This window comes from Aegilops tauschii, chromosome 4 (genome assembly GCF_002575655.3).
Source record: "Aegilops tauschii subsp. strangulata cultivar AL8/78 chromosome 4, Aet v6.0, whole genome shotgun sequence".
Taxonomy (NCBI): domain Eukaryota; kingdom Viridiplantae; phylum Streptophyta; class Magnoliopsida; order Poales; family Poaceae; genus Aegilops; species Aegilops tauschii.
In genome coordinates, this window is record NC_053038.3 from 26,842,015 (window position 1) to 26,857,324 (window position 15,310).

Sequence of the window (15,310 nt, forward strand, 5' to 3'; positions counted from 1 at the left end):
TTGATTTCTTCAAGCATTGGTTTGTGATTCTTATTATTTTAAGGAAATTCTTATAAGGACAAATCTTTCCTTTTTTTTGAAAACTTTACTTTAAATTAACTTTAGTTGACAATATTACTTTTATTTTTTTGAAGGCGACAATATTTACTTTTAAATAACTAATGAAACGAGATGAAGCCCAAGAAAAATATCCAAGCTCCGTTCATTTTCAATTGGAGCTCGAGTTAAACATGGCGCAGCAGCGGCAGCATGGGTCCAACGTCAAGCGCGAAAAGGACGGCAGAAGCGCCAACAAAAAGCGGCACCCTTGCACCCCCACATACGCCGACGGCACGATCTCCCCCGGCCCCACCCACGCACGTCCGCCTGCCCATCCCAGGCCACATCACCATATCCCGCGACCCCGTGACGCGCTCCTCCGAAACCACCTTCCCCCATTCCCTCCCTCCACCCGCGCGCCGCGCCGAGGAAAAAATGGCGGCCGCCGCCACCTCCTCCTCCCCGTCCCCGTCCACCTTCCTCCCCGCGTCCCGCAGCGGCGCCCGCCGGCCGCCCTCGCGGGTGGCCGCCGCCGCGACGACGGCGGCGGCGTCGTCCCCGGAGGCCGCGGCGCCCCTCAAGGCGGACCTGGCGCCCCTGGCGCCCGCGCCGCTGATGCGGGTGGTGCCCGAGTCGCTGCAGGGCGCCAGCGGGTCGCTCGTGGGCGTGCCGGGCCGCGGGGCGGAGGAGGGCGGCCTCGACGGGCCCGGCGCCATGGAGTACCTCACGGCCGTGCTCGCCTCCAAGGTCTACGACGTGGCCGTCGAGACCCCGCTCGAGCGCGCCGGCAAGCTCTCCGACCGCCTCGGGGTCAACCTCCACATCAAGCGCGAGGACCTGCAGCCGGTAATCAATTAATCAATCTCACCACCTTAGGATAGAAGATGACGCGTCCCCATTTGTAGGCAGTCATCGTTTGCATGAGGAGATTTTCGAATCTCTGAATTGTTGCACCCTGGTAGAGCTTCGATTGGCGTGGGCTTTGCGGGGGTTTTGCCTTTGCCTATGATGCTTACTGTTTAGATTCCTCGCTCGCCTTTGGCGTTTACGCGTTGTTGTCATGCTTTCTCGACAATAATGGAGGTTTCGGACAGTGTCATTTCGATAGGGGGTTAGCGTGGTGTTTTGTGATTTGAAATGCACCACCGCGTCAGAGGTCTCAAGTACACTGGCCTGCCACGTCAAAACATGACCAATCACTTTAGCGCCCATGTCTTCAGTCCCGGCGCTTGCTCTTGCAGGGGAGAGGCAGCGAGCACCCCCAGCTTCAGGTCCCCAGCCATATCTTCAGGTCCAGCAGTACCAGACCGCTAGTTTGGTGACCGTTGCCTCGATTATTTGGCCACTATCCATTTGGGATTAGTTGGGCATATACATACCTTGAAAGGCCGAAGAAGGATCGTCAGCCAGTGTGCACTGCAACCATCCAGAGATAGTGGCACAGGTACCTTGAAGGGGAGCTTTGCTCCACATTGCCCTCTCAGGAAGTGCTTGCAGAAATTGGTTCCTAAGTATCTTATGTAGGTCTTGTTAACCTCCAGTTGACAGCAAGTACTCTGCCATCTTCAGGATTATTCTCAGCTGATCCAAATCCTCTGCATCTCCATCTCTGAAGGACGCCTTCCAGTTCCTAAGTGTCACTGCCATGAGCCTCCACACCTGTTTCATATTATAATCCAGGGCTGAGTGTCAAACACTGTTATTTCTGCAATTCCAGACCCCCCCCCCCCCCCCCACACCCCACCCAACACACACACACATACACACACAGAACTGCTGCAGAATTGACATTGAATATCTTAAACCTCTTGTTAGTTGTTACATAACCAGCGAGTAGCCACAGATAAAAAGGTGAGAAATCTGAATACTGGTAGCCTGTAATGGTGGCTATTTCTTGCCAACTTAACCTAGGCACAATACAGTAAAAAGTAGGTGGTGCCCTGATTTAGTTTCAGAACAGTGCACACATTCAGGGCGTTTCTTCATTCCTTTTGAAGTTGTCCCTAGTCATAATATTGTTCGAGAACATTAACCACAGGAACCTGAATCCTAGGGGGATTTTACAGTTTCTAAACATCTGGAACAGAAACAGGCACAACCCTGAAATTGATAATCTTATATAGAGAGCTGGAAGAGTAAGTACCAGTTTCTTCATACTTCCGTAGCAAAGAGTCTTCTGCATCAGAAATACTACTAGCAGTAGCTTCAAGCTTAAAGCCTCAAACCACTGTTGTAGCAGAACCTGTGTACGAATTCTTCTGAAAGTGCATTTAACCTGGATACCATCTCTGGTCTCATCTACAACTGAGTTTTGCTCATTTAAAATATATTTTGTTGTGAGCTTAATATTAAAATTTGTTGAACAATGGCAAGTTTAGGGCATCTGGAAGTTTGCACCTAATCTAATATATCAGATCATCTAGTGTTATTACGATTGACATAATGGTATAAGAGAGAGGGGCAGGGTATCCTAGGTGCAAACTGAAAACTTTATCTCTCATGCATATTTTTGATATATTGTGTAGTTAATAGTGGCCTCCCCTTAGCTTTATTGTTTGCCAAATGCTTAGTTTCTACTTTTTCATGTTTTTTCTATTGCACATGTAGCTGTTACTCGCTTCGTCAATGGCTATTGAAATACCGAGGTAAATTTGTTTGTTTCATGCATAGGTATTTTCATTCAAGTTGAGAGGTGCATATAATATGATGGCAAAGCTCTCCCGAGAGCAGTTGAACAACGGCGTTATCTGCTCCTCTGCTGGAAACCATGCTCAAGGAGTTGCTCTTTCTGCCCGGAAACTGGGTTGTGATGCTGTTATTGTAATGCCTGTGACCACACCAGAAATCAAGGTTATCAATCTCTCGATGCCATTACCTTAAATATGAAGTTTACATGGCGTATTTACGTTATTATCACCAGCTACTAACATATAACTTAATCCAGTGGCGATCAGTGGAGAGATTGGGTGCGACAGTCGTTCTGAAGGGGGACTCATATGACGAAGCTCAGTCATATGCAAAATTACGGTGTGAGCAGGAAGGCCGCACATTCATACCTCCTTTTGACCATCCCGACATTATCGCTGGACAAGGAACTGTTGGCATGGAAATTGTTCGCCAATTGCAAGGTCCATTACATGCAATATTTGTACCTGTGGGAGGTGGTGGATTAATTGCTGGCATTGCTGCCTATGTGAAACGAGTCCGCCCTGAGGTTAGCTTTCAAGCTCAGGAGTATTTTCTTTTTCTATGAAAAATCTCAGAAGACACCTGCGTTCTTCATAAATGCCTTAAAAGTAAATGGCTTTGTTTTAACTGCACTTTGGAGGTTCATTTGTTTTTCATCGGATCACCTAACTGTAACCCTTCTCCAGATTGAACTCAATACATCATTTGGTTACATTGGAGTACAATATTCGTATTCAGGGTGTCACTTTCTTGTATGTTTACAACAGTTCTGGTACAGGTGAAAATAATTGGAGTAGAGCCCTCAGATGCAAATGCCATGGCATTGTCCTTGTGTCATGGCCAGAGGGTCGTCTTAGAACATGTTGGAGGGTTTGCTGATGGTGTAGCTGTCAAAGTTGTAGGGGAGGAGACATTTCGATTGTGTCAAGAACTTATAGATGGCATTGTCCTGGTCAGCCGAGATGCTATTTGTGCTTCAATAAAGGTGAGAGTGATCAATTTATTCTATGTCTGCTCTGTCTCATTATGTAAATGTACTCCCTCTGTAAAGAAATATAAGAGCATTTAGATAACTACTCTAGTGATCTAAACACTCTTATATTTCTTTACGGAGGGAGTATGTGTTACTGAACAGTGACCTGTTTTTGTCACTGTAAGTCTGTAACTGCTCAATTTACTTGAATAAAAGCTTGGCATACAATGCGCAAGAAAAAAAGAATTCCTACTTTCTTACATAGATTTTCTGTGATCGAATGGTCTGTCCATATAATCCACCAGCAGAACTTTCTAAAGTTGCATGTTTTAATCACTCTAGTGGAGAAGGTGACCTAGTTTACGAGCTTTCCATTCTTGATGTGGATATTGATATTCAATGTATTTTTTTATTTACTACACGTAGGTATCCTGTTAACATTGCTGAAAAGTAGGACGCTGGAAATTCTCACACTGCAGTTTGTTCTATTCCAATCTTACTGCCATCATGCTTGTGGACTGTTTATGCTACATTGCTGCGGATGTTCTGCACTAACAATGTTTTTCATACTGAAAATGTTGTTCTTCGTGGGTGCAGGATATGTTTGAGGAGAACAGGAATATCCTTGAACCTGCTGGGGCCCTTGCCTTGGCAGGGGCTGAAGCTTACTGCAAATACTACGGTTTGAAAGGGGAAACTGTGGTTGCAATAAGTAGTGGTGCGAATATGAACTTTGATAGACTCAGATTAGTAACTGAGCTTGCTGATGTTGGTCGAAAACGAGAGGCAGTATTAGCTACATTTTTGCCAGAGGAGCAGGGAAGCTTCAAAAAGTTTGCAGAACTGGTATGCATCATGATTTTTCTAGCAACACATAATAGTTTATATTCTGTTTCTTTTCTTATGATTTATTGTTCTGCAGGTTGGCCGGATGAATATTACTGAATTCAAATACAGATATGATTCTAACGGAAAAGAAGCCCTTGTTCTTTACAGGTACTCAGACAACAATTTCAATAATCTTGTTTATGTACCGGTTTATTATTCTCAATTACTTTTTCTAGAACCTTGATGGGACAGGAATACTCATACATAGAGACGGTGACTTTTAACATTCTCCTGGCTAATCTATATGGTTTTTCTGTATTGCAGTGTTGGCATCTATACTGACCATGAGCTTAAAGCAATGGTGGAACGCATGGAATCATCAGAGCTTAAGACTGTGAACCTTACTGACAATGATCTCGCAAAAGACCACCTAAGATACTTTGTAAGTTACATTTTTCTGCCATAGTGATAGGCTCATATCCCATTAACACATTATTTTGGTACAGTTGACAGATACGTTGTAACTACTACCAGTTACATTATGGTAATGTCAAGGTTTACTTGATGAATATTCCATTTGCAACATGCTAGGATGAGCTGAATGGATATAATCAACTCTATTGTCTTTCCATCATAGAGCACAATGTTGCAAACTTTATTACATTCATTTAGTCCTTGTTAAACATCTTCTCACTATTGTGCTCTTCTCTGCCTCTGCCAGTTCTGGAAAACTGGGTCTATTGTGGGCAGACTACGTTTTTCCCACTAATTTTTTAGTGACCATGCAGGGGATACTGCACTTCAATGAATTAAGAAAGGAAATGAACTTTACAGCACCTAGTACAGGGCATGACAAAATAAAAAATGGAGATGACCTAGAAAACTGTACAAGGAAAAGAAATCCTAGAACAGAACCATGATGACTTGAACCACCTTCCACCGGTCAGCTCTAAGCTACCTGAGCTCCCAGGTCCTTCGCCCGGGCAAGCCACTACAGAGATTTTTCCTTTACTTGGTCGTGTATTTTGACATTAAGAAGGTGACAAGCACCCTACGCATCAAAGATGACTCATAATTGGGTGGTGGGGTTGTACAGACTTCTCACCAACCTGGCTAGGCTCAGTTCCTTGTGTATCATGAGTAATAGGAACAAGTATACAATGCCATACTCCTAGAATTATGTATATATTCTTCATATATACTCAAAGGCGTTTGTTGCAACAGTTCCTTTGACGTGTCTGTAGTTCTAAGTTAAAAAGTTGGGTAAAGAAAAGTTGCAGAACATAAGTTATATGGCATTCTTTTTGCATGAAACTACTGTAGCAATAAGTATGTCATTGTGCAGTGCTGCAAGCATTCAACAGATCGAACATCTGATCCGTTGTTTCTTTCTGTACTTCAAATCCTGCTGAGATATTCCATGAAAGAAAGAATAAAAATCCTGCGAGGAGTTGTGGTTTTGATGTTGCTTTGCAAATAGAAATGTTGACATCAAAAGATATATATAAAGGGCAGCCCGGTGCATGTAGCTCCCGCTTGCGCAGGGTCCGGGGAAGGGTCCGACCACTTTGGGTCTTTTGTACGCAGCCTTTCCCTGCATTTCTGCAAGAGGCTGTTTCCAAGACTTGAACCCGTGACCTCATGGTCACAAGGCAACAGCTTTACAACTGCGCCAAGGCTCCCCTTCTGACATCAAAAGATATATAGGGCACAGAAATGATTGTGTACGCCTTGAAAAGTTGAATGAGCCTATTCTATTTATTTTAATGTCGTTTTGGCCATTTTATAATAAAATGATGTACTGTATGCCGTTGTCTTATCATTCCTTGAATATCTATTTTCAGATTGGAGGCAGGTCAGAAGTAAAAGACGAACTTGTTTACCGGTTTATTTTCCCAGAAAGGCCAGGTGCTCTTATGAATTTTTTGGATACGCTGAGCCCCCGATGGAACATCAGCCTTTTCCATTACCGTGCACAGGTATGTTATTTTAGTTCTGTCAGCGGCCTTCTTATGATAGTGGCCTTGTATGAAATCTCATAGATCTAACAACATTATCATATGCCGCCTACCTTCAAAAGTAGAAATTGATGAAAATCTTCCATGGAAAATGAAACTGGGATACACGGATTGTTACAGTAGCGTATAGCCAAACAATGCAAAATTATCCTTTTTAGACTGTCCACAAGAGCTGCAATTCAGTGAGCTAATTATCTTTGGCAGGGCGAAACCGGAGCAAACGTGTTAGTTGGCATACAAGTGCCACCAGAGGATGTTGATGAATTCAGGAGTCGTGCCGACAATCTTGGGTACGAATACATGTCTGAGATGAACAACGAGATCTATCATCTCCTTTTGCGCAGCCCCAATAAGGTCTGATCTCTGATGCGGCCGACTCTCACCAATCCAACCGATGGTTAGTGTGGCTTACCAAGGAGAAGACCCAATGCTAGGTAGGATTGTTCGTGTGGCTTGCTCTCTCATGTTGGAATAAAACCCTTGTCGTACCTGTTTGTGTAGAACTGTTAGTGTGCCATTCGTCGACAAGTTATTTGTTGTAGTAATTTGTGGTGTATTTGCTCTGCGCCTGTGGGGCCAAATCTCGTTTTGTAAGCTTGTGAGGCACCAAGAATTCATGAATAATGATAAGGATAGTGATGATCCAATCCAAGATCAAATGTTGTTGAGAGTTGCGTCGCACCTAGTTATCATTTGATGCCTTATTTTTATGTCTATTGCATTAGCAGTCCTCCCAAAGTTTTCAAAAAATCCTGAAGGAAAAACATGGATGTAGCGTATGCTACGAGGCGAATCTTGCAAATTTTCATTTAAAAGCATTGTTGTCCTGAAAAGCTTTTGTATCATTTTTCGTCTGGGTGAAAATTTAGTAGCCTCCGTCGCTGGGGTTGATCCCCTTCCTTGGATCTTCCCTTCTCTTGGCTGCTGGCTCGGCGGTCCGGTTTTGGTTTGGCTGTGTGGCGGTCTCTGTGTGTCAGTATGCAGCTGCTATCGCTTGGCGTGAAGCAAGCGACCTGATCGGTACAGGCACGGAAGAGAGCGGAGTAAGGCGCGAGATTTAAGTGTAGTTGGGCCATGGGCCTGGTGTACCGGGGTTGTGTGGGCCGTGGGCCGTGTACGAGTCGACCGAGCGCAGTTATAAGCTCGAGGTGGAGTCTGTAGCAAGGCATCGAAGTTGAATTTGAATCTATTATGTCTTTGTTATCCTCTTCCTCTGCCTGTCATCTCCTACCTTCTCTCTCTCTCGACAATTCCCCATTTCAGATCGAGAGATCGTCGGCGAATCCACTCCAAATCCGGCGAACTGACCCGTTCACCGGCGAGGGTGTGACAATCTGGTATTAGAGCTTCCGATCCGTGGCTCGCTTCCGCAACCTCGAGAGCGTAGCCGGCAAATTCCGAGGCGACGGTCTCCGATCACCCTAGGGTTCGACCGATGTAATCCCTGACCTGAGGTGGGTTGCTTCAGAGGGAGGCACCACGGCCAAGTTCAAGCCCAGTGCGCAGACGCGACACATCACCGTGGAGATGGAGGCGTTCCAGGAGCGCATGTTGAAGGAGTTCGCCGCGATGCGGGCGGAGCAGAGTAAGCTCGCCGGAGCGGCCGAGATTTGCCAGCGTCTGGAGGCGCTCGACGCGAAGCTAGAGGAGCAGTCGCAGCGCCTGGACCAGGTTCCGGTGAAGGTCAACCTCTCCTGCGACACCCTCGGCAAGGTCCAGCAGGAGCAGGTGCAGGCTGGCAAGCAGAGCGTGGCGACATCAGAGGCGACGCGGCCAGCGCCTCGTGCGTCTCCACCGTCAAATCAGACTGAGGGGTTGCTCGGTGCGGCTCCAGGATCAACACCGCATAGTCAGATTCGCCACAACCAGGTACCTGCCACAAATCCATATCCCAGTGGAGAACAGGGTGAACATGTGTTGTGTGATGATGCGACTGGGAAACGGAATTGGATGCCTAAGATGGATTTTCCCAAGTTTGATGGAACGGGGGTGCGTATATGGCTTGATCAATGCGAGTCATTCTTCCTGTTGTACAACATTCCTGAAAATTTTCGAGTCACTTCTGCATCTCTGAATTTGGTGGGCAATGCAGCGCACTGGTTTCAGTCGTACAAGCAGATGGGAATCTGGCCGAATTGGCAGCAGTTCTGCGAAGCAGTGACAGAGGAGTTTGATGTAAATGTCCACAGAGACCTATTGCAGGATTTGATGATGCTGAAACAGGTGGGTACTGTGGAGGAGTATAAGAACCATTTCTATCAACTGGTGTATAACATCAGGTTATATGAACCTGCTCTCAGTGATACGTTATTGGTCACACGGTTCATTTTCGGTTTGAAAGAGGAGTTGCGTGCAGCAGTGGAGATGCAACTGCCTGCTAATGTGCAAAAGGCTGCACTATATGCTATGGTGCAAGAGCGACTGTTATTGAAAACAAAAGGAGGCAAGACTGGTTATCAGAAAGTGCAGCACAATAAACAGGATAGCAGAAATTCTTTTGCCCCAGGAGAACTATGGAAAGCAAGATAGCTGAAAGAATACAGGAGGGCTAATGGGTTGTGTTACAGTTGTGGGGAGAAATTCGCCCCAGGACATGTTTGTTCCACTACAGGGGGTACTAATGCTCAGTTGAAAGCTGCTAAATGTGTGGACCCTCATGAAATTATTTCAGATGCACTGTTGGATGCCCTGCTTGAGGAACCACAAGAGGAATGTGCAACAATTTCAGTGCAAGCCCTGTCAGGTGCTTCTCATCCAAAGACCATTCAGTTCAGAGCTCTGATTGGCAATCAGGGGGTGGTGCTTCTCTTGGATTCGGGCAGCACCCATACATTTGTGGACCAAGCTTTATTAGAGAGGATCAAAATTACTCCTGAAGCCCTACCTGCACCAATTTCAGTTAAGGTGGCAAATGGTGATCAACTACAATGTACCGAAACAATGTCCAACCTCACCTGGTGGTTGCAAGGCCATAATTTCACTAGTCCTATGGAAGTGTTACAACTGGGTGGATATGTCATTATTTTAGGTATGGATTGGCTAGAGAAGTGGGGAGTTATGCAGTGCCATTGGGCTGAAAAGTGGATTCAGTTTGAAGATCAAGGAAAACCTGTGAAGTTACAAGGTGTGATCTCTAAACCAACTACCCAGTTACAGGAAATGTCTGTGGATCAACTTGTGAAGTGGGACAAAGGAAATGACATATGGGCCGTGGCCCTAATTCAGCCAGTGTTTGACAAAATCAAGAGCAGATTTCCTATGCCAGTGGTGGAAGAATTGTTGGATGAATTAGCTGGCACTAAATGGTTTTCTAAACTGGATCTCGGGGCAGGATATCATCAAATCAGGATGTTACCAGAGGATGAGCATAAAACTGCTTTTAAAACACACCATGGTTAGTTTCAATTCAGAGTAGTTCCTATGGGTCTGGCAACTGCCCCTGGTACATTCCAGTGTGTCATGAACTGCTTGTTCCCTGGTAGAAAGTGTGTGTTGACCTTTATGGATGACATTATGGTGTTTAGCAAAACTCTGGCAGATCACATTAAGCATCTGAAGGAAGTGCTTCAAGTGCTCAGGGAAAATCAGTTTTATGTCAAGGAGAGCAAATGTTCTTTTGCATAGCAGTCTCTTGAGTACTTGGGTCACATTATCTCAGTGGAAGGTGTGGCTACTAATCCCAGCAAAACATCAGCTATGGTTGAATGGCATGTGCCCACAAGTGTCACTGAATTAAGGGGATTTTTGGGTTTAACAGGATATTACAGAAAGTTTGTGCAGAATTATGGGATTATTGCAAAACCATTGACACTGCTCCTTAAGAAACAAGCTTTTGCATGGACTTCAGAGGCTCAAGTTGCATTTGAGCAGTTGAAGCAAGCCATGGCATCCACTCCAGTTCTAGCTCTCCCTAATTTTGACAAGCCTTTTTGTGTGGAAACAGATGCTTGCGACTCTGGTGTTGGAGCTGTTCTAACTCAAGAAGGACATCCAATTGCTTTTTACAGCAAGGCTTTGGGAATTAAAAATCAGAAGCTGTCCATATATGAGAAAGAATTTCAGGCTATTATGATGGCTGTGGATAAATGGAGAACTTACTTATCCAGGGGGCCATTTGTGATCAAGACAGATCATCAAAGTCTGTGTCACTTAGGAGATCAAGTGCTAACTTCTGATTTACAGAGAAAAGCTGTGACCAAGTTAATTGGGCTGCAGTTTACTACCCAATATAAGAAAGGGGTAGAAAATACTATGGCAGATGCTCTGTCCAGGGTAGCCCACTTATTTCCTATTCAAGCTGTCTCTACTTCACAACCAGTGTGGATACAAGAAGTTCTGAACTCTTATTCAGTGGATCCAGTAGCTCAAGAAATGTTGTAGAAATTGGCAGTTGATGAGAATGCATGTCCAGGGTTCAAGCTTCAGAATGGGTTGTTGAAGCACAATGACAGAGTGTGGATTGGGGCTAATGCAGGGCTACATACCAAGCTAATTAGAGCCTTTCATGCTTCTCCAGTTGGGGGACATTCTGGGGTGTTACCTACTTATTTCAAAGTCAAGCAGTTATTCAGTTGGCCAGGGATGAAAACTGATGTGGAAAATGTAGTCAAGCAATGTGCTATTTGTCAACAAGCTAAGCATGAATTGTGCAAGTATCCAGGACTGCTTCAACCATTGCCTGTTCCTGATGGACCTTGGCAATCGATCAGTATGGATTTCATTGAAGGGCTGCCTAAGTCTGATGGATACAGTTCTATTTTAGTGGTGGTCGATCGATTTTCTAAGGTCAGCCACTTCATACCGTTGAAACACCCTTTCACTACTGCTGTGGTTGCTAAAGCGTTCATGAATACTGTGGTGAGATTACATGGGCTTCCACTATCAATAGTGTCAAACAGAGACAAGTTTTTTACCAGTGCTTTTTGGAAGGAATTATTCAGAGTTTGGGGAACAGAGTTGCAAATGAGTACGGCATACCACCCTCAAACAAATGGTCAAACAAAGTGTGTAAATCAATGTCTTGAGATGTATCTTCGGTGTGCAGTCCATGATTGCCCGGCAAAGTGGAACAGCTGGTTGCCACAAGCGGAGTTTTGGTACAATTCTTCGTTTCATTCTGCTTTGGGGTGTTCTCCATACAAAGCATTGTACGGCCATGAGCCCAATATTGGTCAGTTAGCTGCACCTGTTACTTCACTTAATGCAGATGTGCAGAGTTGGATATATGCCCAGACAGAGCATATGGCAAATCTGAAGGATCATCTGCACAGAGCTCAGACAAGGTACAAACATTACGCTGATAAGAACAGATCACCACGAGAGTTTGCAGTGGGGGAGCAAGTTTATTTGAAGTTACAACCATACGCGCAATCATTAGTTATCAATCGTCCATGCCCGAAGCTGGCGCTCAAGCTTTTCGGTCCTTTCAAGATTCTGGAAAAAATTGGGCAGGCAGCGTATCGGCTAGAGCTTCCAAAAGGCAGTCAGGTTCACCCTGTGTTCCATGTCTCTCAGCTCAATTCACACATCCCAGATCATACACCAGTTTTTACAGTGTTGCCAAAACCGTTGGATTTGTCTCTGCCTGGGGTGGTGCCAGAGGAAATTATTGACAGGAGGTTAGTCAAGAAAGGGAATGCAGCTTATTTGCAGGTGCTCGTCAGATGGTCTACTCTTTCCAACGAGAGCGCTACACGGGAAGATTATGAAGTGATCAAGAAGCGTTTTCCAGATGCACCAGCCTGGGGACCAACTGGTTCTCAAGGGGAAGGTAATGTCAGTATGCAGTTGCTATCGCTTGGCGTGAAGCAAGCGACCCAATCGGTACAGACATGGAAGAGTGCGGAGTAAGGCGCGAGATTTAAGTGTAGTTGGGCCATGGGCCTGGTGTACCGGGGTTGTCTGGGCCGTGGGCCGTGTACGAGTCGACCGAGCGCAGTTATAAGCTCGAGGTGGAGTCTGTAGCAAGGCATCGAAGTTGAATTTGAATCTATTTTGTCTCTGTTATCCTCTTCCTCTGCCTATCGTCTCCTACCTTCTCTCTCTCTCGACAATTCCCCATTTCAGATCGAGAGATCGCCGGCGAATCCACCCCAAATCCGGCAAACTGACCCATTCACCGGCGAGGGTGTGACACTGTGATCGTCTTTTCTTTGCGCTTGTGCTTCGTTCAAGCATGTTTGGCTCCCATGGTGCCGGTGGTGGTTGTTGTCACTGCGGTGCGTGCTTCCCAGTCGTGGTTGTGGTCGTGTTCTGAATAGATGCTGCAGGTCCTGCCATGGATAGTCGCCGCTCTATGCCACTCACTGCTTGCCTTTCATGCTCTACTCTGAGTTACTTGGGTTTCATCTCTGGTCGTGGGTTGTAGCCGTCGTTCTTGTTTGTTTGTGGTGATGAGGTTTTCGTTGTGCCATCTGCGGCGATTTAAGGTCGTGCCATCAGTGGCGTTGCAAGGTTCATTGTAGTGGTCCTGGTATTATGTCATCTGTGGCATCGTAATGGTGATGCCGTCTTTGGTGTTGTAATCTCCTTCTTAGTTGATTACATGCAGCTCTCCTGCATGGTTTGAAATTTAGTAGTGTTGCCTTTAAGATGACATAATAGAATGTATCCTCGAATGAGGCTGACAATGCCAGAGGATGTATCCCTCGGTGGCTTAGAGCAACTCTAGCAGACCCCGCATCCCGCCGGCCCGCAAAACTCGTTTGGAGTTTGCGGGGAACGGCCATTGCGGGCCGGCGCGGACGGCCACAGATGCAGACCCTCCAAACGGACCCGTATAAAATTATATTCGCGGAATATGTTTTTTTACGGGTCGGCTTTGCGGGGTCTGCTCTTTGCGCCGCTGCATCCCGCATCTCATCGGCCCGCAAATATCAAATCCAACATAATACAACAAACCAAACCAAACTAAATAATTATTCAAATCCAACATAATACAACAATCATCCACATTACAAATAATTATTCAAATCACCGAAGCAAACTTAAATAATGCAATACAAAACTATTGGAAATATGCCCTAGAGGCAATAATAAAATGGTTATTATTATATTTCTTTGTTCATGGTAATTGTCTATTGTTCATGCTATAATTGTGTTATCCGGAAATCATAATACATGTGTGAATACATAGACCACAACGTGTCCCTAGTAAGCCTCTAGTTGACTAGCTCGTTGATCAACAGATAGTCATGGTTTCCTGACTATGGACATTGGATGTCATTGATAACGGGATCACATCATTAGGAGAATGATGTGATGGACAAGACCCAATCCTAAGCATAGCTCAAAGATCGTGTAGTTCGTTTGCTAGAGCTTTTCCAATGTCAAGTATCTTCTCCTTAGACCATGAGATCGTGCAACTCCCGGATACCGTAGGAGTACTTTGGGTGTGCCAAACGTCACAACGTAACTGGGTGACTATAAAGGTACACTACGGGTATCTCCGAAAGTGTCTGTTGAGTTGGCACGGATCGAGACTGGGATTTGTCACTCCGTATGACGGAGAGGTATCTCTGGGCCCAGTCGGTAATGCATCATCATAATGAGCTCAATGTGACTAAGGAGTTAGTCACGGGATCATGCATTGCGGTACGAGTAAAGAGACTTGCCGGTAACGAGATTGAACAAGGTATTGGGATACCGACGATCGAATCTCGGGCAAGTAATATACCGATTGACAAAGGGAATTGTATACGGGATTGATTGAATCCTCGACATCGTGGTTCATCCGATGAGATCATCATGGAACATGTGGGAGCCAACATGGGTATCCAGATCCCACTGTTGGTTATTGACCGGAGAGGCGTCTCGGTCATGTCTGCATGTCTCCCGAACCCGTAGGGTCTACACACTTAAGGTTCGGTGACGCTAGGGTTGTAGAGATATGAGTATGCGGAAACCCGAAAGTTGTTCGGAGTCCCGGATGAGATCCCGGACGTCACGAGGAGTTCCGGAATGGTCCGGAGGTGAAGAATTATATATAGGAAGTCCAGTTTCGGCTACCGCGAAAGTTTCGGGGGTTATCGGTATTGTACCGGGACCACCGGAAGGGTCCCGGGGGTCCACCGGGTGGGGCCACCTATCCCGGAGGGCCCCATGGGCTGAAGTGGGAAGGGAACCAGCCCTTAGTGGGCTGGGGCGCCCCCCATGGGCCTCCCCCCTGCGCCTAGGGTTGGAAACCCTAGGGTGGGGGGGGCGCCCCACTTGACTTGGGGGGAAGTCCCCCCCCCTTGGCCGCCGCCCCCCCATAGATGGGTTCTTGGCCGGCGCCCCCCCTCCCAGGGGGCCTATATAAAGGGGAGGTGGAGGGAAGGCAGCAATACTACAGCCTTTGGCGCCTCCCTCCTCCCCTACAACACCTCTCCCTCTCGCAGAAGCTTGGCGAAGCCCTGCCGAGATCCCGCTACATCCACCACCACGCCGTCGTGCTGCTGGATCTCCATCAACCTCTCCTTCCCCCTTACTGGATCAAGAAGGAGGAGACGTCGCTGCTCCTTACGTGTGTTGAACGCGGAGGTGCCGTCCGTTCGGCACTCGGTCATCGGTGATTTGGATCACGGCGAGTACGACTCCATCAACCTCGTTCATTGGAACGCTTCCGCTCGCGATCTACAAGGGTATGTAGATGCACTCCTTTCCCCTCGTTGCTAGTATACTCCATAGATGGATCTTGGTGATGCGTAGGAAATTTTTAAATTCTGCTACGATCTCCAACAGTGGCATCATGAGCCAGGCCTATGCATAGTTACTATGCACGAGT

At 46.3% G+C, this 15,310-nt stretch overlaps 2 protein-coding genes across 2 annotated transcripts; both read left to right on the top strand.

Moving 5' to 3' along the window:
* Positions 1 to 234: 234 nt before the first annotated feature.
* Positions 235 to 7,216, top strand: LOC109747588 (threonine dehydratase 1 biosynthetic, chloroplastic). Its single transcript, XM_020306622.3, has 9 exons — positions 235 to 885; positions 2,710 to 2,889; positions 2,984 to 3,253; positions 3,506 to 3,712; positions 4,298 to 4,546; positions 4,623 to 4,696; positions 4,853 to 4,970; positions 6,373 to 6,507; positions 6,751 to 7,216. The coding sequence occupies exons 1-9, from the start codon at positions 250 to 252 to the stop codon at positions 6,904 to 6,906; spliced, it is 2,025 nt and encodes a 674-aa protein (XP_020162211.2). The 5' UTR covers positions 235 to 249; the 3' UTR covers positions 6,907 to 7,216.
* Positions 7,217 to 8,073: 857 nt separating this feature from the next.
* On the top strand, positions 8,074 to 12,396 carry LOC141021628 (uncharacterized). Its single transcript, XM_073497471.1, has 5 exons — positions 8,074 to 8,998; positions 9,218 to 9,475; positions 9,575 to 9,940; positions 10,304 to 10,684; positions 11,591 to 12,396. Exons 1-5 carry the CDS (start codon positions 8,074 to 8,076, stop codon positions 12,394 to 12,396), a joined length of 2,736 nt encoding a protein of 911 aa, XP_073353572.1.
* The last annotated feature ends 2,914 nt before the right edge of the window (positions 12,397 to 15,310 follow it).